Source organism: Heterocephalus glaber, unplaced genomic scaffold (genome assembly GCF_053883595.1).
Source record: "Heterocephalus glaber isolate CG9 unplaced genomic scaffold, H.glaber_assembly_v1.0 deba00001481, whole genome shotgun sequence".
In the NCBI taxonomy this organism is placed as follows: Eukaryota; Metazoa; Chordata; class Mammalia; order Rodentia; family Bathyergidae; genus Heterocephalus; species Heterocephalus glaber.
Window position 1 is genome coordinate 32,824,887 of NW_028258317.1, and position 20,526 is coordinate 32,845,412.

General features: G+C 44.4%; 1 protein-coding gene and 1 long non-coding RNA gene across 10 annotated transcripts in view; one reads left to right on the top strand and one right to left on the bottom strand.

The window, feature by feature from the left end:
* The window catches only part of Slc24a2 (solute carrier family 24 member 2), a 235,455-nt gene that overhangs the window by 193,029 nt on the left and 21,900 nt on the right, over positions 1-20,526 (top strand). For all 5 annotated transcript variants that reach the window (XM_021252901.2, XM_021252902.2, XM_004838341.4 and 2 more), the window contains 2 exons: positions 3,811-3,909; positions 7,039-7,157. In XM_021252901.2, coding sequence (XP_021108560.1) covers positions 3,811-3,909; positions 7,039-7,157 — 218 coding nt within the window. The remainder of the gene's footprint in view (positions 1-3,810; positions 3,910-7,038; positions 7,158-20,526) is intronic.
* The window catches only part of LOC147825895 (uncharacterized), a 122,078-nt gene that overhangs the window by 19,520 nt on the left and 82,032 nt on the right, over positions 1-20,526 (bottom strand). The gene's annotated exons all lie outside the window — the stretch shown is intronic.

The window sequence follows — 20,526 nt, forward strand, 5'->3', positions numbered from 1 at the left end:
TTCCTTACCACCTCCTCAACACACTCTTCTGAGGACACTCAGCTGGTACTCTTTTGCAAATTTCAGAACAAGTTAAACTATATTAAAATTGTGTACTAGGTTTTGACGTAGGTGCCTCACGATTTGAGCAGTTTGCTATTTCTGAAATCTCTAAGTATACAAGTATCTGTAGCTATATAAAGCTACAACACCTTAAAGGCTTACACCACATCAGAGTATATTTTTTAAGGACACCTTAAAACATGTTAAAAATCACTTCTTTGCTGACCTTGCAATGATCTTGCACTGATCTTGATTCCTTAGCACCGAGCATAAAGCTACACAATTGTTTATTAGATCCATCCTTCTGTGCCACCCCTTAGGACAATGTAGAATCTGTGCCTAAAATTTGGAGCTGATTTTTGGAGGATTCCCTGAAACACAAGGTCTTAGATCCTTAAATTCCTGGGTCTGGGTGTAGCATCTTCTCCAGTCCTGCCTGTGTGCACTGAAAGTTAGAAAATAGCAACAGTCGCCTTAATGCAACCCAAGACCACATCACCCGTATCCTGAGGTTTTGTTGGTTTGTTTCTCCTTTGCCTCTTGTTAACAGAGTTTCCTCAATGCCACACACTGTGATAGGCCTTCACACACATTTTCTCACTGAAGCCTTACATTTAACTAGTGGGCCGATATACCAGTGGAATCCCCATGGAAGAGATGAAAAACCTGAAGCTCAGAATTATGCAGAAACTTATCAGAAATCACCTGGCAGAGCCAGTGAAAGATCTGTGCCTGAGCTCAGATCTGCCTGCACTGAATCATCTCCTCATAGCCTCAGTGTTGTGCTGTCCCCGCCACTTGTACCCGGCTTGGTGTTCTCCTAGCATGTGCTTAGTCCTGAAGCTGCCGTGTCTTCCTACCCCAAGGCACAGGGTCACTTTGGAGGTCACAGGTTCTGTATTGGCTTCTGCCTCGGTCCTGTCCGGGAGCCTCACACAGCCTCTCAAACTTTGGCCCTGTGCTGACCCCAAGAGTATCTGATAACTAGAATGAGCACACCTTACTTCCAGGCTCTGCCCACCAACCTTGAAGGGCACATGTGTGTGCTGAATGCTGTAGGTGGGCCTGCGACCTCTGCTTTCTAGAAAGTAATCTTCCAGGGGAAATTCCTTTAGGCTATGGAGCAGCCATTGTTAGCACTTAACATGCAAAATAGTTGTCAGATCATTTTAGTGGGACCGAAGAACAGTCAAGAGAAGGGGCTGAACTAAAGTTCAAGAAGTCTGCAGAGAAGATAGCTCTCAAACCGCCACGCTGCTTCACCTTGCTGCCCATGGGACTAGACCCCACTTCTCAGTAGCACAGAGAATGTAAGATGCTGCTGCAATGAGAAAAGTAGTAGTACACAGTCTAGAAAACCCTCCCTGGTTGTACAGTGTTTGAGAACCTACAAAATCCCAATTCCAGAATCCTTTCCTACCCTGTTCACAGTCATTCCTTGGAGAATCTGGGAAAACCAGCCTCATTCTTGACCCATTCTGTACTAGTGGATGCTTCCTGGCTAGTGGGTGACCATATCCTTGCATATTTTAGGGTCCCTTTTTTAATCATTTATCTCAGGCACACATCTAAGCTCTGAAAAGATTCTTATAAACACAAACAATACGTGTTTAGCTGGTTTCTAACTAATATTTTCTCTGTCATGTTTCATGACTTTAGGACATTATTTGGATTGGGTTATTTCAAGTTTCATTTCCACGGACTTGTTTCCTCTTTGGAATCCTTTTGTACTTTATTATTATTTTATATATAATTTTAATATAGCAAATATTGATCATCTTTAATTCATAAAGCTGCAGAATGATCTGAGCTCAAAGAGTGAGCCTAACAACACAGTTGAATGATTTTGCTTGGAGAAGGTGCAACTCCAATAAATTTTCAGAACCGCCTTTTTCCTCTCCCGGGGTGAAAAGCACATAATTAGGGACTTTTTGAAGTTTTCTTCCACAAGAAGTAGCCCTTCCTGTGGCAAAAGGCTGCAGAGTACCAAGTATCACTCTTCTTGCTGGTTTTGGTCCTCAGGAAAGACCAGACCGGGCAGCTGGAGGGGTGGTGTGCATCTGTTCTGCCCAGCAGCCTGCAGGTGATCACACCCCCTGACCCCTGCCTCCTTCCTGTATTCTTCATCTCTTTTTTCTTTCCTTCTTTGCTCCCTTTTACCCCCTCCTTTTCTAGAGCCTGGATTTTCTTTCCTTTCTCCTTTTACTGCAGTAGTTTAGCCTGGAGATTAAATAAAAGCAACCATGCTTAAAGCACCTTCCAGGATGGTGAACCTCACGATGGCCTTCAGCACTCCTCAATGAGGGGCATCGTACCCATCTCCTCATCCTTCTTTCCCATCCCCTATGCAGCCCAAGCCATGTCCTGAGCTCCTTTTCTCTGAGTAATGCCCTCCCCTTGAGAACACGCCCTGAGCGCACATTCACTGTCTAGACTGAAGTGCCTCTGTCCTAGAGGCTGCCTTCGTGTAGCAGGATGTTCATGTTTGTGGCTGATGAAGCTCTGAGCAGAGGACCCCATGCTATCTCTGTCACCCCTGGACAGGCTGTGTCACTCCCAGCCAGCTGCACAAGTCATCACTATGACCATATCCATAATCCACATCCATAAGGAAGGGAGGGCAGTGGATACCAACTTGCATGTCCCATCCTAGCAGGAAGGACTCTCCAAGAGAAACATTTTGGTTTGGTTTGGCTTGATTTGGCTTGGTTTGGATGGTTTGGTTTTGTTTCGTTTGTTTCTAAGTAGAAAAGTGGAATGGGATCCCCTGTTAATATGCTGCTAGGGAACACAGCCAACTAAAACTGCCCAGTGGGAAAATTGTAGGGGTTAAAGTATTTTGAGCTCATCATATCTGAATCTAGGCAATACTCAGTCAGTTTAAAATGAGAGTCTTTTACATCTTGAATGTTCCTAAGGCAGAAAATCCAGGATTAAAAAAGAAGGAGAAATGTGCTGTGTCCCTACTCCCTGTACCTTTGCATGCTTGTTTCCTGTGCTCCCTGCATGTGTTTGCCCATTGCTGTGTCCATACTGAGGAAGAAAGGCTGCCCTGCACTTGTGGCATAGCTGTGTGGGTGATTACTTTAAGGATGGTATTTTTTCCAGCACCTTTCCCAAAGTGTCTCGTCACCAACATGACCTGCTGTGCTTGGTTGATCATTCTTTGCCCTAAATCTCCAAGTGGAATCAGTTGCCTCCTTGATGCTTTAACTGCAGCTGACTCAGCTGTCTAGAAAGCTGTGGTGGCTGTCCTTGATTCATTTAGAAACTGCAATGTTAATTATGATAAATGCTTGAAAACCAAAGTCAAATCAAAGGACCCTGGGCTTGGCTTTCCTTCCCAGCTCATTGGCAAAAGCTGATCTGGGATGAGCATTTAACTCCAGACAAATGGCTATGCCTCCAGAGCAGCTCTGTTCTTTAGACTGTTATGGAACACAGCAGCAGGGGGGGCTTGATGCTTTCATTTATTTTGTGAGCAACTGGGAGGAGAGGGAAGAGGTCCAAGTCCCACCTTTTATCTATGGTCCAGCACCTTAAGGTTTTCAGACGGAGAAATGGGCTAAAGAATCCACAAAGGTAAGAAAATTCTTTCATGCAGGTGGTGGGGCTTTTGGGCTGGACCAAATTGCATGGGCACTGCTGTGGACAGACGCAGCTGAAGAAGCCATGTGCCTGCTCTGCCAGTGCCTCCAGTTGGCCACGAGACCTTTCCTTTATCTTCTCCTCACTGTGTCTCCTCCCTCCAACTTTCTCTTGCTTCAGGGAGGTTCAGAGAAAAGGCTTCAATTCTCCACAAGATCGCTAAGAAGAAATGCCAAGTGGATGAGAATGAGAGGCAGAATGGGGCTGCCAATCATGTCGGTGAGTACAGAGCCCCCATCCTGAACATGGGGAAGAAGGGATGGAACAAGAGGCAGAGCCAGTGTGGGGGGACCTGCTCAAATCCCTGCAGCTTGGCTCTTTCCTACACATCAGGAAGTGAGTCCCTCTTTCCCGAGGCGGGCAGGACAGGAGCAGACACAGTATGACACCAGTGACTCTGGTAGAGGTTCAAGAACATGAAATGATTCTAACCAACTCCTAACCAGGCATCACCATTCAGGAGCAGACAATACCTCGCTTCAGGGATTCCACATAAACGGGACACATACACATTATTTAATGTTTAACGCAAGATGAGAATCCCCCTTTCTGTAATTCTTGTCTCTTATACTTGTGACATCGCTTACAGCATACCCCCTAAATTGCAGACCACCCAGATGACTGAGATGGCAAAGTCCCTTTGAGCTGAGCCTGCCTCTTCTTCCTTAACAGTTCAGAGCATCAACCCAGGTCTCTTTGGCTGACTTTTCCAGAGCTCCTATGTGACCAGATTGTGACATTCAGCATTTTATTTTAACTTGGAGCATGATGTTCCTGCTCTTCTGTCTATAACTATAATATAACTCTCTAATTCTAAATTCAAACTAAATTTAACCTAATCTGGATCTATGCTATAAACGAAGCTATTGCCCAAGTAACTAAAATTATCTGTAGACAAATTCAACAGTGTTGCACTCAAAAAACATGACACTCTGTAGAAGTCTTTCCTTCTCTGTTATCCTCACTTCCATCTTAGGGAAACTTCTAGCCAAGAAACAGTCAAGATTCAATTGCATGTAAAAAGAAAAACTGGACAGCTAAACTGTTAACAGTGGTTCTGCTTGAATTGGGGTTATGGATTATCTGTTTTTCGTCTGCTTCTTTATGCTTCCATGAACTTGGACACATTTTTTTAGAATGAGAATATTTGGCTTTTATATTATAAAAAGGTAAACCCACACCACAAATTCTATTGCCTAGGATAGGTATGGCTTGTGATATCTAGGTTCGATTACACAAGCTATTTTTTTTTTCTGTTCCACTTGCTTATTTCTTGTGTGGAGTGAAGTAGCTTGGATTAAAGATTGGATGCTTGGGTTCTTCTCAGTCCTCCTCCTAGTGAGTGGGGACCTTTGGCTTGGATTGAATCTTCTATGAGAAGGCAGGACACATAACTCCAAAGAGCTTTCCAATGTTGCTGGGTCTGTGAGTGACTTTGTAACTAAAAAATAATATGTATCTAAAATCAAAGCCTTTCAAAGTAAGACCAAGACTTAAAACATTTGCATGTTATCTTTGGTGGTGAGACCTCCAGCAATATGTAAAAGTGCTCCATAAGCTAAGCTGTGCATACTCAAGTCGGGTATTATGTCTGGTAGGTAGCTTTTTCTTGCTCATGTCTGCCCTTGGATGTCTTAAGTCCCTTTGGTACCCAGTATCCTGTGTTGCTAGGATCAAATCTGGCCATGGCAGGCTGATCCTGAGATTGTATTACTTCCTCCAAAAAGGATTTTCATATTCCCCAAATCAGTATTATTTAGTTTAAATAACTGAAACAAACATACCAAGATAAATTGTAGGCAGATAAGGTACAGTTTAAAATGTAGGCAGATAAGGTACAGTTGAGTTTCTGCTAAATCAATTTATGCCTCTATATGCTACAACTAAATACATAAATATAAGCATTTTCCTGATTCCCAGTGTTTGTCCACTTCAAACACAATTTTTATGTAACTCTTGAATTATTTTCTGAAGCACCAGAAATGAAAAATGAAATTTCTGAGGCAGAATGTTTAGTTCTTCTGAAGCTGCTAGGAAAACAGCCTGATCCTGCTCCCATGTGACACTGATCAGCAGTGGCCCGCTCAGCTGCACTCTGTCCTGCATCCAAGGCCTGGCCCTGGCATGAGGTTCCAATGCAAACCTTTTATTTCCTTCCCACTGAAGTCCTGGCTGATCCCCATGGTAGCTGAGCACTGATCTGCTGCAGGTGCTTTCTTAGCCCTGAAAAGAAAATCTCCTAGCAGAAGGCAGGGACTGTAATGGGAATTCACATACCTGTTCCTTGCTTGCTTTCTTTGCACCAGGCACTGTACTCAGTGCTTTCTGGGCATTTTCTTAACCCTTACAAAAGTACCATTTGATCATGCTGTTGTGAGTGTTACTGTTATCAGTAGTGCAGCAGCCGTACTCATCATAGTATTGTTAGCATCGCCTCAATTTCCTAGGTTAGGAAACTGGATCTTGGAGTGGTTAAGTCACTTACTAAGGGCCACACAGCGTACTGCACAGGGTCCGTTGCCATCCCATGTCAGACTCCCCAGTCATGGCCCTCGAGTTGCTTCTTGGCTCTCAGAGGAGACATGGATCCAGCACTTGCTGACCTATGCTTTCAATTTGGGCAGCTGCTCACTCTTGGCCAGCAGTGACCCAGACTTTGGCCTCTGTTCCTTGTGCAGCTCCCTCTTGCTTGGCCTATAACAGAACACACAGGTGTATGGTACGCTGAGTAGCATTCTCCAGGAATCTCGAGGACAGCCAGGTTGCCAAGCCTGCCTCTCTGATGGCCAAGGCTCCACTCACAAAGCTGGAGATAATCAGAGCTAAAAGCAATGGGCTTTGGTGCTCAACCAGTTGGAGCTACTCATTTCACAGTTAGGGGTCCCAGAACACAGAGGAAGGAAGGGCCTTGCTGAAGATGATGGCCTCACAGCAGCAATAAAACCTGGGACCATTTTCCCCACCCAATATTCTTTCCAGAGTGCACTGCAGACAATCCGGCAGTAGGAGGAGTGTGGGCCAGGGTGTAAGGAGCAGTGTGCCTGTCGGGTCTCGCTCTGGTCTCTCGAGTGGTTAGTTTACCTAGAGTAGAGAAAGGCATGCCATAGGAGCCCCTGAGCATCTGGTGATGCCACACCAGAGCAGAAGCCAGAGTGCTGCTGGGGAGGGAGTGGAAGTAGCATGCTGGGTGGCATGGGGAAGGAGGATAGAACCCCAATGCTGCCCTGGGTTCTCAGATACAACTGTCTTTTCCTTTGGCCCAGCATCTCAAGATGTCCTTTCCAACCTGTCCTCTACCCCGTAATGATTCTGCTTGTTTTCTTTGTGTGTGTTTAAATTGTGTCACAGAAAAAATCGAACTCCCAAACAGCACAAGCACAGAAGTTGAAATGACACCATCCAGCGAGGCTTCGGAACCTGTACAGAATGGAAATCTCTCCCATAGTATCGAGGCAGCAGAGACCCAGGTATGGTACTTTCCCAAGGCCCTCCTGGCTGCTGTCCGAGCTGCTGCCCCAGCCCAGCAACACCATGGGGCCCCAGCTACCAGCTCCACAGACCTCAAGAAGGGTCTGCTTCTGTCTTGTGTGTATTTCCCAATATCAAACCATGACCAACATTTCCTGGATGGCTATGCATATTCTCTAAGCCACTGTTTTCAAGGTGAAATAGGAGGATGTGTGCATCAGGGTCCCCAGAGATGAAGATGCAGGCCTCTGAGCCACATCCCAGAACTGAAAACAGATCTCTCGGAAGCAGCACCCAGATGTTAGCATTTTAAGGAGATTCTTAAGGTATGATAAACTTTGATAGCTGCTACCATCTAATTCTCTGCACCCTTAAGGTTGGGGTTAAATGACAGATAAAGCGCAGCCATCACACCGAGATGAGACCCCAGCCTTCTCTAGCTGTGGTAGAAATGAACTCTCTCACTCAAGCCACTGTTCTACCTGGTAGGTATGACACCTATGCCATCTGAAAAGCATCTGCTGTGTGCCACAGATTGGCACTAGCACTTCCTGTATGTTTCCACCTTGCTACCTCGAAGCTAAAGGTGTAGATGTGGGATCACCATTCTGTAGAGGCAAAAGCTGAGCTCAGTGAGGTGGAATAGTTGAATGGTGTTACCTGGCTGCTGGCTGCAGAGCTGCAATTTGTCCCGGGAGTAATGGAATATGGTGCCCAGGCTATTTCCACCTGTGACACTGCCTCTAGACCATGCTTGCTTAGGAAGTGTGCAGGACCACTGGTGCTTGTTAGATTTCTGGGTGGCATCCTTACTCAGTGAATCAGGCATCCCAGGGTCAGGGCTTCTCAAACTTAAAATTCTTTAAAATTCCCAGGGCACAAGGACCCGAGTTCAATCCCCAGTACCAAAAAAGAAAAATTCCCAGAGAGTGAGAGGCTGAGGGCCGTGTTAAAATTCAGGTTCAGAATGGTCAGGTCTGCAAGGCTGGAGAGTGAATTCTACAGGGCTCCCCTGTGGGCAGTGCTGCTTGTCCAGCGCCCACACTCAGAGGAGCACTGGACATAGCCCTGCACTCTGCTCTGCTTTATACCAGAAGACACTCTGCTAGAGAGGAAGTCTGCCTTCTTAGGGGAAAACGTCCTCGCTGTTGCCTGCTGCCCTCCTCCTAATACTTTAGAGTGCCCTCCTATAAAGGAGGGGATAAAAAGCCTGCCTCTCCAGCCCTGTTTCCCTGTCTCCTCTGCCTGAGCCCCTCCCCTCCCACAGCCAGCTCTGTGGTCCCTGTGCACAGTTGGAGGAGAGGAAGTGGCAGAGCTGCATATCCACAGGACAAGCAGCGAGTGGCAGTCGGGGGCTCCCTGGGGACGGGCTGCCCAGGCTGCCATAGTCACGTGTGCAGATCCTGCCATGTCCCGTGCTGCTCCACCGGCTGGCAGAGGGACATCTGACCCTCCTCCAGCAAAGCCATGCCCAGGTAGAAACAAGGAGCCAATGCCCTCAGCCCTGGAACAGACATGCCTTCCAAGAGCCAGGCACCGAGACCTGCAGGGGGTTCCAGAGGCACCAGGGCAAGGTACCAAACCTTGCTGAGCTCTCATTTTCCCATCTCAGCTCTAAAGACCAGATCATAATACTACCTGCCTTGTTGAGGTTGTTACGGAAGTTAAATGAGACAATATGCATAAAGCACTCAGCACAGAGATAGATGCTACTTATATGAACTTACTTGCCATTTAAACTCCATCCAAGAGGTCCCTTCCCTGAAGGAGCTCCTTGTAGATAAAATGGAAAAGCTTGGCATATATGCACAATATTTGATATTTGGCATAAGAATAAGTCAACCAGTAAAAGTTATGACCTAGGATGAGCATGGAGGTCTGTACAAAGTACTCTGGGAGCCACTCAGGATGAAATTAATCCTAGCTAGCAAAGATGGCAAACCTCCATAGAAGAGGTGACATTTGAGCTGGGTGTTGATGAATGAGTAGGAGTCTATCACTCAGAGAAGAAAGAAATAACCAAAATATCAACATGTGCAAAGGTGTAAAGCCTTAAGAAAGAAATGCAAGTTTAGTGATTGGTGAGAAAGATGATAAAACTAGAGACAAAAATATAAGCTGAGGAGTGAGGCGAGATCTACCAGGAAAGGTAAATTGGCTTACATTCCCCAGTTGTTCATCTGCTCAGAAAATATTTGCTGTTCATCTGTGTCAGGTAGAATGATGACACACTGGGTGCTAGCGATGCCCACGGCCTCGCAGGCCAGGACTGTGAGTACGACCAGAGTGTGCAGACAGCCACGGGCCAGGAGGGAGGTGCAGTGGCTGAAGGAGGAGCAGGTGGAGAGGCCCAGGACAGAGCCTGAGTAGGCAGGGCCCTGGAGAAGGAGAGGCAGGGAGAAGATGCAAGAGGGCTCGCTGGAGGGGTGCTGGCGTAGGGCCAACAGACACGAAGACAGGCAGGGTGGCAGTGCTGGCACTGTGACACCAGGACAGAGCACCGGCTTCTTCTGGTAGCCACAGGCCCACCCATGACTGACATTTCACAGTCTCCTGGGTTGTGGTCCAGGATGTGGATCTGGGGAGGCACAGCTTATAGGTGGAGAGGCTGCGGGAGCTGACAGGCAGGATGGGGCAGGGACACAGGGCGGAGGTGCAGGACTGAAGAGGACAAGCCTGTCTGCCCTAATCCCGGGGTCTGGGCAGGACTTGAAGAGCACGGCACAGCCCCCACCGTGTGACAGGAAGATGGCTCTTTGGTAATGGGCCAGAAAGATCAGAACAGAAGAGGCTGGAGCTGGGAGTCAGCCGAGACACTGCTCCATGGGCCTGGGCTGGTCTGCAGACTGTTTCTGTAAGACCCATGAGATGAGAATGAGTTTTACATTTTTAAAAAAGGAAGCAATAGAAACATATGTGACAGAGACCATATGGACCTCAAAGCTGGAAATATTTACTGTCTGGCCCTTTACAGGAAAAAACTGTCCATACCTAATACAGACCATCTGTAGTCTTGAAAGAGAAAGAGAAATAACGAGGATGTTTTCCTGTACTGATCTAGAATGATCTTCAATACATGCTGCTGAGTGAAAAAGGCAACATGCCAAATTTGTCTTATACTATAGGTTAGTATAGCATGCTGTATTTATACATGGAAGACAGACTCGGAAAGGAATAACCTGTAAGCATTTGCTATCGAAGACAATTGTCGTGTTGACACCTTCAGAACAGGATCTGCCATGGAATGCTTTGGTGAGAGTCTTTTCTGTGTATAATCTTCTGTGGCTTTGGACTTTGAGCCAGGTAACTGTATTATGTATTCAAAAAAGACTAACAATCAAAATAATAATGGGTTAAATTAAAACAGAAGCAGTGTTCTGTAGTCCCTGGAACCAACTTGGAGACAGACACTTGCATTCAGATCCCACTTCCGCTCCTTCCCAGCTGTGTGACCAGCAGCACCTCTGTGCTCCAAGTCCCTCTGCAAGACAGGTGTTCGCAGTAACCGCACCAACCTTGTAGCATTGCTGGGAGGATCCGTTGCTCTTGGAACAGTTCTAGATACCTAGTAAGCATCTCCTAGGTCTTTGCTGTTATTAGCAGTACTTAATAAAAATCTCTTCAATGGCTATTAATAGCCCAGATGACAAGGTGCAAGTATTGGCTGTAGTGTCAATGGCAGCAGGTGGATTTGAGGGTTGTTCCTGTGCCAGTGTTGAAAAGATGTGGTAATAAACCAGTCATAGAAAATGAACAAGAAAAGGAAGCTGTAGCTGATCCTGAGGTTTCCAAGCTGAAAAGATTGGGTGATGGTACATTAGGGTTATGGCTCCAGAATTTTTTAAAAAGATGGGAACATTCAGGTCACCTAAAGCAGTTTCACAGAAATGATTTAGTGCCTTTTTGTTCTGTTAGCTTGCTTTCTTTCTGGGTTGTGTTTTTATCAAGCTTCATGCTGAGTGAGGTGTGCATCCTGACTTTATTCATAGAAACTCTCACTGCCCGTATTCTCCTGAGGGTTCAGCCCGTCTCCTTAATTAACCTGCTGTTTTGAAAATTCTGTTTACAAGGAAACTAATTTCACACTGACACCTCATCTCTGAGGCTTCTCCACTACAGACTTTACACTGCCAATGAAGGGCCTTTAACACGCTCTCACCAAGGAGCAACTCCTGGGCAAAAGGGGTTTTGCTTCATTTGTATATTCTGTGGAACCAAGAAGTGACTTGACTTTTAAAACTGCTCAGTGCTAATTCTTTTCTCCCAAATTGTTAAATCACTGTTGTTGATATCAGCACAGAGACATGATTCTAGCTGCCACCGAGAATTTACTGACCACCCCAAACTTTTGGTGTGGAGAATTTAAGCAGGTTTGAAAGACATTTCAACAAAACATTCTTCCCCACCCAGAACCCAGCATTTTCTTACACCCTAACTTTGCCAGTCTAGACAACAGCCAGGTGATGGCAGTTCCCCATCTGTGCTGTGAAGCGGCCTCGACAATGAGAGCCCTCTAGATACCGCTCCCAGCTGAAGGTGGAAGAAGAGGCACCTTGCAATATTCTTGCATTCTGCAACCTAAAGATCTAACATTTTTAAATTTGTCCTATATTTTCATGCATCACAAAATGGCTTTTTATCTGTTGTTTCATTTCACCTCTGAGATTTCTCTGTGTTGTTAAAGAATTCTCCCTGCTTTGGTTAAGAGTCACATAAAGGGCCAGGGATGTAACTTAGTGGCCCCGCACCTGCCTGGCAAGCACAAGGTCCTGATTTTGATCCCTGGTACAAAAAAAAAAAAGAGAGAGAGAGTCATATAGATACACTGGGGCCAAATGGATTTCTATGAGAAAAACACTTTTCTGGATGGATGGGTGGGTGGATGGATGGGTGGATGGATTGATGGGTGGATGGCAGGTGGATGGAGAGAGAAGCAGAGAATGTACAAAATATAGACTTCTTCTTACATCCTCACTTTATAATTCAGATATTACTTTACCATATTAAGTGCTCTTTTCCTTTTGGGAACTCAGTTCTGACTTATTTCTCCCTAGTGTTGTCTTCCCCTAAACTCACTTGACTTTCTACAACTTACTTTCAGGAGGGCTCATAGTGCTGATAAAAATGTCTAAGTGTTATGTAACTAAGTAAAAGATAAGTGGAGAAAAATGATGGAAATGACTATGATTTTGAAGTTCTCTTTAAAGAATTAAATGCTTTTTTTAACAAAAAAATCCCTCCCTACTATTAAATTGAGATCTGAAGGTAGTTTTGGGAAAAAAGCACCGTTATCAAGGTCTGTAGCTTATTATAGATTGTTGCTGTTTAAGATTACAGCTATGATCTTAGGACTCTTTTGAAAGACTTATAATAAATATTGGTCAAAGACTGTTGGGTCTAATAAGGATTTCCGAGATTTTCTAAGAGGTGGTACTTGGAATCCATATTTTGACTTTCTTCCTAAAATTTTGCCCTTACAATGTTTTCAGCAGTGGTGAGGTTTAACACAGTATTTGGGAACCTCAAACCCTCCCATTATTCAATAAGAAAGTAGCTTTTTTAGATGATAAAATGCAACACCCAGGTCCACTATTGGGAAAGTTTAGAAAGAGCCTAGGACTGCATTTTCCCTCCCATTAATTGAGATTATTCAATCTCTTGGAACATGAGTGGAGCGTAATATGAGGATTTGACAACCAAGAAATGGAAGCATTGTGAGAGTGGGGTGTGGGTCTCCATATCTGACACTGCCAGGCACGAGGGCAATATTGAGGAGGGAGCCCAATAGTGAGAGATGGGGCTTCAAGAGATTCTCCATCAAGGCCCCAGCCATCTGCGAACTATAATTGCCTTAGAACAGAAACCCGTTACTGTCCATGAAAACCCAACATAAACTAGGAAGCAAACAGCATTACGTTTTACTGACCAGGCCTTAGCACGTAAGTCTCAGTACTAGGGGAGACAATATTTTCTTCCTTCAGTTTATACATACATATTTTTAAGGAAAAGTTGAGGTTGCCTATTTTTTAATCTGATGACCTGGACAACTTACCCATAATGCCTAAGGATACTTTCAAAGGCCTTTTAACATATTTTATAATCACTCTTGAATTTCTACCTAAATCTGAATATTGACAAAAAATTATACACTGTGTGCTCAGAGAATATTGCCGTTAATGATACCATTTGTCATTGTGCTCCCTGAGGAGTTCAGAGAGTGTAGTCATCATTCATATAAGACAGATTAAGGACTCACTGCTGACAAAGGGGAGGAGGCTCCATTACCATCCTGGAAAAAATACTAACATTAATATCACTATTCCTTTGAGTAATTAAAGTCTAGTTGATAATAAAATGAAAATGATTTTTGGATCTTTTTCTAATTCTCCAAGTAGTTTTTATGTTGACAATTTTTTTATGAATTGCATCAAAAAGATATACAAAGCCCATGAAAACTACACAAAAGCCAATTTATAATAGCAATTCAGAAAGAAACCCACCTCGTCCATAGGTTGCACCTCAGAATCATTTGGGCAGAATAGAAAGTGAAGGAAAGCAATTGCATTCCCCCAGTCTCTCCAAATGCTGTTTTACACCATTATAAAACGGCTGCTTGGCTTCTTGGAAAGCTTGGGTCCAGACAGCTTCATCACTCACAGCAAAATATTTTGAAACCTTGGTTTCAGTTCAGAGTCTTGTACAAGATTAAGTTGTTTTCAAGTTGTCATTGCTCCATGAAACCTCATTTTGTATTTAATGCACTAAACTCTTGATGCAAACATCTTTTCCATCTAAATGTAAAACAAACCATATGATGGTATTATAAAGGGAATGAATTATTTCCGACCATGAGACAGGCAAGATGTATTACTTTTTTAAAAAATCTGTTTTCTACTGAAATGTTAGCTCTGTTGGTTCAGGAGGTCCACACAGAAGGCAAAACAAATGTCTTAGAAGACACTTCTTCCAAAGCAGAGATGTTTTTTAACTTATTGCTTTTTATTTTATGGATAAAAGATAGGAACACAGAGGATAAAAACAGAAAGCAGAGAAAAGATGTTGGTAAGAAAAAATTAATGTAAACACACTGAGAAACTAAGAGGACAAAAATAGACTGTACTAAAACTCAAAAAATGAGCTTAAATACAGGAAATTAAAAATAAATTACACTGTACTAAGTGAACACAATGATTTTTTTCAAACCCAAAAAAAATCTACTCAAAAAACTAAATATCAGCCTGGTGTAGAGGCACACAACTGTAGTCCCACCACTCTGGAGGCTGAGGCAGGAGGATCATGAGTTTGAGCTGAGCCTGGGTAATCTAGCAGCTTAGCAAGATCCTGTATGAAAATAAAAAATAAGAAAAAGGCTGGCGGGGTAGCTCAGTGTAAAGGCTCTGGGCTCAACTTCCAGGACCAGGGAGGGAGGGAGGGAGGGAGACAGAGAGATCCATATGATCAGAGTATTAGTATACCAATCCTCCCATAACAAAATACTTTGGAATGGGTGACTTAACAGAAACTCATTTTCTCACAATTCTAAGGCTTAGAAATTTAAAATCAAGTTCTGGCAGATTCAGCCTCTGGCCAAGGCCCTCTTCCTGGCTACAAATAACAACCTTCTCACAATGGCTTCCCATGGCCTTTCTCAGTGCATATACAGCCTGGACAAGGGAAGCCAGGTCAGGGAATCAGCACAGGTGTGGATGAGCATTCTGGTACCTCTTCTTAAAGGAAACTAATCTCCTGGGATCGGGGCCCCACCTTTATGACCTCATTTAACTAAATTACTTCCTTCAAGACCCCATCTTCAAATTCAGCTTCACTGGATGGGGAGGAGTTTCCATTATTTGATCTAACAGTTTCTTTTTTCTTCAAGACTCTCCTTCTCATTGTTTTTTCAGAGGAAAGGCAAAGAAAGCTTTATCCTTAAATTTATAGCCCTTTAGCAGAACTATGCAAAAACTTGGTTTGCTGTGGAAGTGACTGACAGCGCACTTTTTTTGGCAAATTCAAAACTACTGTTTCAGGGTCCCTGGAGTTCATTTTCCATGTATCACTTAGAAATTTGTGGGGTTTTTTGGTACCAGGGATCGAACTCAGGACCTTGCCCTTGCAAGGCAGGCACAGTGCCACTGAGCTAAATCCCCAGCCCTCACATAGAAATTTTAAGTTCAAATCTTTGGATCTGTGAGACAAAAATGATCCACAACACATTAGTTAATATTTTTATGGATCAGTCTTTTCCATGATCCAACTTCAAGCATAATATTCTATTTCTGTAACTGGCTGATGTAATAAAGGCATTAGTTACTAATTGGGTAATACATCTAGGGAAAACAGGGATGAGAACAGCTTACTGACTGTTTATGGGTGGGATTTCATAGGCATCTCCCCTGCGCAAAGCCTGGGACCACTGTGGCTTACAAAGTGGGGGCACTCAGTGGAGCATTTCTTGGGAAGCATCTTTTACTTGCCCAGCAGTTGTTGATTTCAGAGCCTTTCTCTGTTTTAAGGTGTGACTGAGCATTTTTTGAGAACTCAAACTCTGCTATTGTTTTTAGCCCTGCACAAAACACATCAAGGTGCCACAATATTGTGAGCCTTAACCATCTGCAGAAGCTTAGTTTCTGACAGAAAGCTGACTTAAAGCCTTCCTACTGGAGTAAAATAGGATTTTCTCTCAAGGGCTGTGGGATTTTCCCTTTCATCTTATTTACAAAGGCCTTCTATTTATTCATATTACCTAAGAGAGGAAGAAATTAGATAGCCAGTATCACTGTATTTAACAGACGTTCAATAAATATTGGATGAGTGGACAGACGGAGGAGCAAAATCATTGCAATTTCCACATCATAGCAAATGTGTCATTGTAATTTATCTAGTCAAACTTCTTTCTCCTAGATGTCTTTGAAGAAATTATTTTTCTGAATAGTCTTAAAAATAATAACCAACATTTTTTGAGTGTTTACTATGGTACATGACAAACACTGTTCTAAGTTCTTTTCATGGATTATCTGTTAATTCTATAACAGTGTTGTAGAACATTCTGGAACAGAATTCATATTTAAAACAGCCTTGTGCCTGACTTCCTATTTAATAAGAATCCATATGAAAAGTGTGTCTTTGTTAATCCTATCTCCAGCTGTCCCTACGTTAGACAGGGCATCTTCTGTCGCTGGCAGCCTCCCACACACTCATGGCCCAGGCAGGCACACCTTTTCACCAGTTCCCACGGAAACCTAACTGGGGAAATGAAACACACTACCTTTCTCAGAGGAAGGAGGAAGAGAGGAGAGGGCCCTGCATTTAAAGACGCTGCGGTTTCCTTGTGCATGTTCTTCCCAAGGGACTTCACTGGCCTTTGAGCATTCAGTGTTGGCGTCTGGAAATAACCCACCTCCCACTCCAGCTCTTGTAATGTTAGCTTCAGGAAGGTTAATTCTCTCAAAGGGCCTCATCCATCTTCCGCAGGGCCTCCTCCACATCCACTCTAGAAGCAGCCTATGCAGGCTCATCTGGTCATGGGAATTCAGGGTGGCATCAAACAAGGAAGCACTCTCCAGCCCTCAGCCCTCCTCTCAGCAGGCCGTCAGAGTGCTTGACTGCCGCTGCCTCCTGTAGCCAGCCAGCTTATGCTTGCACTTTGTTCTTGGGCATAGATGCGAAAGAACAAGTCTTTCTTCTTACCCTTTTTTAAAGAACTTGATATTCTTCAGTGCCTCATTTGGCACCTGCATTTCACTTTTAAATGTGCACCTCGGACACATCATAATGGCAAGGAAGAACCATCACAATAGCCCCCACTACACTCCACACATCTGCTCTTTGTGTCCCGTCCTGCAGCTGTAGATGTTCTGTGACACTGAGAAAAGGGGAAGAAAGCAAGGTTCCGATGTTTCTCATCAACTTGCTAAAGAAATGTTAGCCATCAAGCCTCCAAAACTTGGTTTGGGCTCAAGAAAATCAAGAGAAAGTATATCAGTTAAATGCTGAGTGTTTACTATAACTAGCTTTTTGAACAGTACAACAACTGTATTACAAAACAAAGCTGGGAAGCCTGGTATAATGGCACAAAGCACATCCACACCTATTTGTTTAGGACTGAGGAAGGAAGGCAGTGTGGAGTAAGATAAGATCCTGAACTGGGACTCAGTCACCGAAGCCTGGTCTGGCTGTGACCTTCCTTCTGACCTTCCTTTAGCAGATCACTTCCTCTCAGGCTCCTCATCCATCAGATGGGAGCGTTGTGCCAGTGAGCCGGAAATTCTGGAGCTCCTTCCCTTGGAGGCCAAAGCTCCAATTTTAAGTGGCTGCAGAGGTCTGTAATTGCAGCTTTTCTTTTATGATCTATTAGTTTCCATAGGATGATTCCAGTAACAAGTTCTTACATAGAAAGGCTGCCCCACATTAAAGGCATTCCAGGGGACAGAAGTTCAGCCTCACGATGAGGTTTTTAAAGGTCTGTAGGGCCTGGAAGGCAGTGAGGTACACCAATGTTTTAGGGTAAATGAGTTCTATTTTTATGTAGATATTTAAGAGCTGGCAGTTATTTTTACCCAGCATCATGCCACACTGGCAGAGCTCCCAGGCGAGAAGAGCCAGCACCCCTAAATTCTGAAGTGAGTGGAGACAAAGAGGTAAGAACCTTCCTGACCGCCTGAACTAAAACCCAGGCGAGCAGGGTCCAGGTGGCCCTCAGAGTACTCCCTGAAAACCAGGAGTGTGGCCTCATAACCAGCCACGACAGCTGAACTTTCAGAACTGCTCTGACTCCGCCCAGGTTTTCATTTTCATTCTCTGATGGGACAGAGTGCATTGAAGTGGGCTCACCCTCCTTTGGCGTCTCACCCAGGACCCTCACAGACAAAAGTAAGAAACTGAGTTGCTTCCAACTTCAAATAGGTTTCTGGTTTAAGAGGCAACCTCTGGGCTGGTGGCGGCAGCACAGGGCCTCCCCTGGAGAGCCATTTACTTTTTCTGGGATGAGCCATCCATGCCAGACAGTAGGTCAGAGCATAAGATACATGTGAACAAGCTGAGTAAGAGCCTTGATACTGGGACATGAGGGTACAGGCTGCTGCCACTTCGTGGGTAAATAAGAGTAAAACAAGTTGATAGGTCCAGAGACCTTCCTGGAGATGCTCTCTGTTGCCTGGAACTGTTCTCTTCTGTCTTCGAGGCTGTTTACAAACTTGCTCTGAAATCCCCAGGGAACAAAGCAAAAATGGAATAGAAGCTGATTCACTGTTACTGAGACTTTTTCTTTTTTTTTTTTTTTGAGGTACTGGAGTTTGAGCTTAGGCCTTCACACTGATCTACAGCCAAGCCCTTTTTGTATTTTTTATTTTGAAATGGGGTCTCACTAAGTCACTAAATTGCCCAGACTGGCCTCAGACTCTCAATCCTCCTGCCTCAGCCTCCCAGAATGCTGAGGTTACAGGTGTGAGATTATTCTAATGTTTCTTGGAGGAAACATGACTTTTCCTGGTGATGAGATGTGAGATTTCCCCTGAGTCCTTACAACAAGAATAATAGATCAGCTAGAATAAGGCTCCAAGGTGACCAACCAAAGCCCAAAATAATAGAAGCTAAATAAGTAGAATTCTCTAAGTCAGTATGGGAAGTCCAGACTGGAAGACCTCTTCCTAATGGGTGTCAGGACCTCAGATCCTAGTGTATTGTTTCTCTACCTCATGATCCAAGACATTTGCTCATTCACCAGCCAAAATGTCTCCAAGGATGTCCCCTCACCCTTTAAAGACACATCAAGGAAGGTGTGGATACCTCTGATTACACCCCTCTGGCCAGACCCTAGCCACAAGGCCACACCTTGCCACAGGGAAGGCTGAAAAGTAAAGTCTTTCTTCCAGGAGCAGGTAAAACTGGAGATTCTGGTTACTAAACAGAAGGCTAGTATATCTATTTGCTCAGCCACCATCACAAAATACCATAGACAGGGTGGCTTCAGAACACAAATTTATCTTCTCACATTCTAGAGGCTAAAAGTACAAGGTGTTGTCCAGCCTAGTTTCCTCTGAGAATGTTCCTCTTGGCTTATAGCTGGCTGTCTCCTTGCTGTGACTTCATCCTCATGGCTTTTCTCTGTGCCCCTGGGGCCCTTGGGTTCTCTATGTGTCCTACTCTCCACTTTTTATAAGGACACCAGTCAGATTGACTAGGACCCAACCTAATGGCCTCACTTCAGTTTACCCCTTTATGACACTATCTCCAAATATAGTCACCTTCTGGAGGGCTGGGGGCTAGAGTTTCAACATGTGAATCTGAAGGAGACAGATGGGTTCAGTTCATATAGGCAGAAATAGATACTGGAGGGCTGCTGTTGCTTGCTGCCTTCTGCCTGCCATGCCATGGACTGTTTATCCTCTGCCCTGCCACCCTGCCTTGGAGCCAGCAGACTGTGCACTGAAACCTCTACAAACTGTGAGCCAAAATAAATCTTTCTTCCTTAAAAAAAAAAGAGAAATAGAGGGGCTAGGGATTTAGCTCTTTGGTCCCACCACCTGCCTCACAAATGCAAGGTCCCAAGTTCAATCCCCAGTACCAAAAAAAAAAAAAAGAAAAGAAAAGAAATAGATATTGGAGAACAATTGGAAATGTATCTCCACATAATCTTCCAGCATCCCTATAAGTGGATCTGTAGTAAATTTTTTAGAGTCATCAGTTTTGTTTCCCATTTTAAATGCAAGACCCCTTGAAAGTGAGAGCCCCAGAATTTAGCAGGTGGTTTTGCACCTAAAGGTGCTCAGTGAAGGCTGTGGGTGATGATGTGACTGGCCAAGGAAGCACAGCCTGGACGGAAGCAGGATTCCTAATTCCCTGCTGCCTGTTTCTCCCACCATACTGCAAGGTTTGACAACCAGCACACCACCCACCATGTGGAAATCTAGAATCATGATTTTCATTTGATTCTCCATACCAGAGGCTACAAGGCCCTACAGCAGTTGTGCCTGGCTCTGGTTTGCATAATTCCAGGGCTTCCACAGGGACCTGACAGACACCAAACCACTTCAAACCCTCTCATGGTCACTGGAGTTCTTTTTGTATCCCAGCTGTAGACAGCCCACTCCAATTTGCTTTATTTTGCTTTCTGTGGACACTCTTCCAAAGCTGCAGGAGGTAAGAGTGGGTTATTGCAAAGTCAAAGCCAGCAGGCCACAACTCTGGGAAAAATTGGAAACCTCAGTGGCCTCTTCCCTGGGGTTGAGACTACTGAACCTCCCAGCCTGGATAAAGGTAAAGTGGGTCCTCAACTTGGAGCAGTGCTTTTACTTTTGCTTCTCTAACCAGCTTGCAAACTGCTGCCCCTTGGGCCAGAGTAAGATTTGACTTGGCAAGAAGACAGAG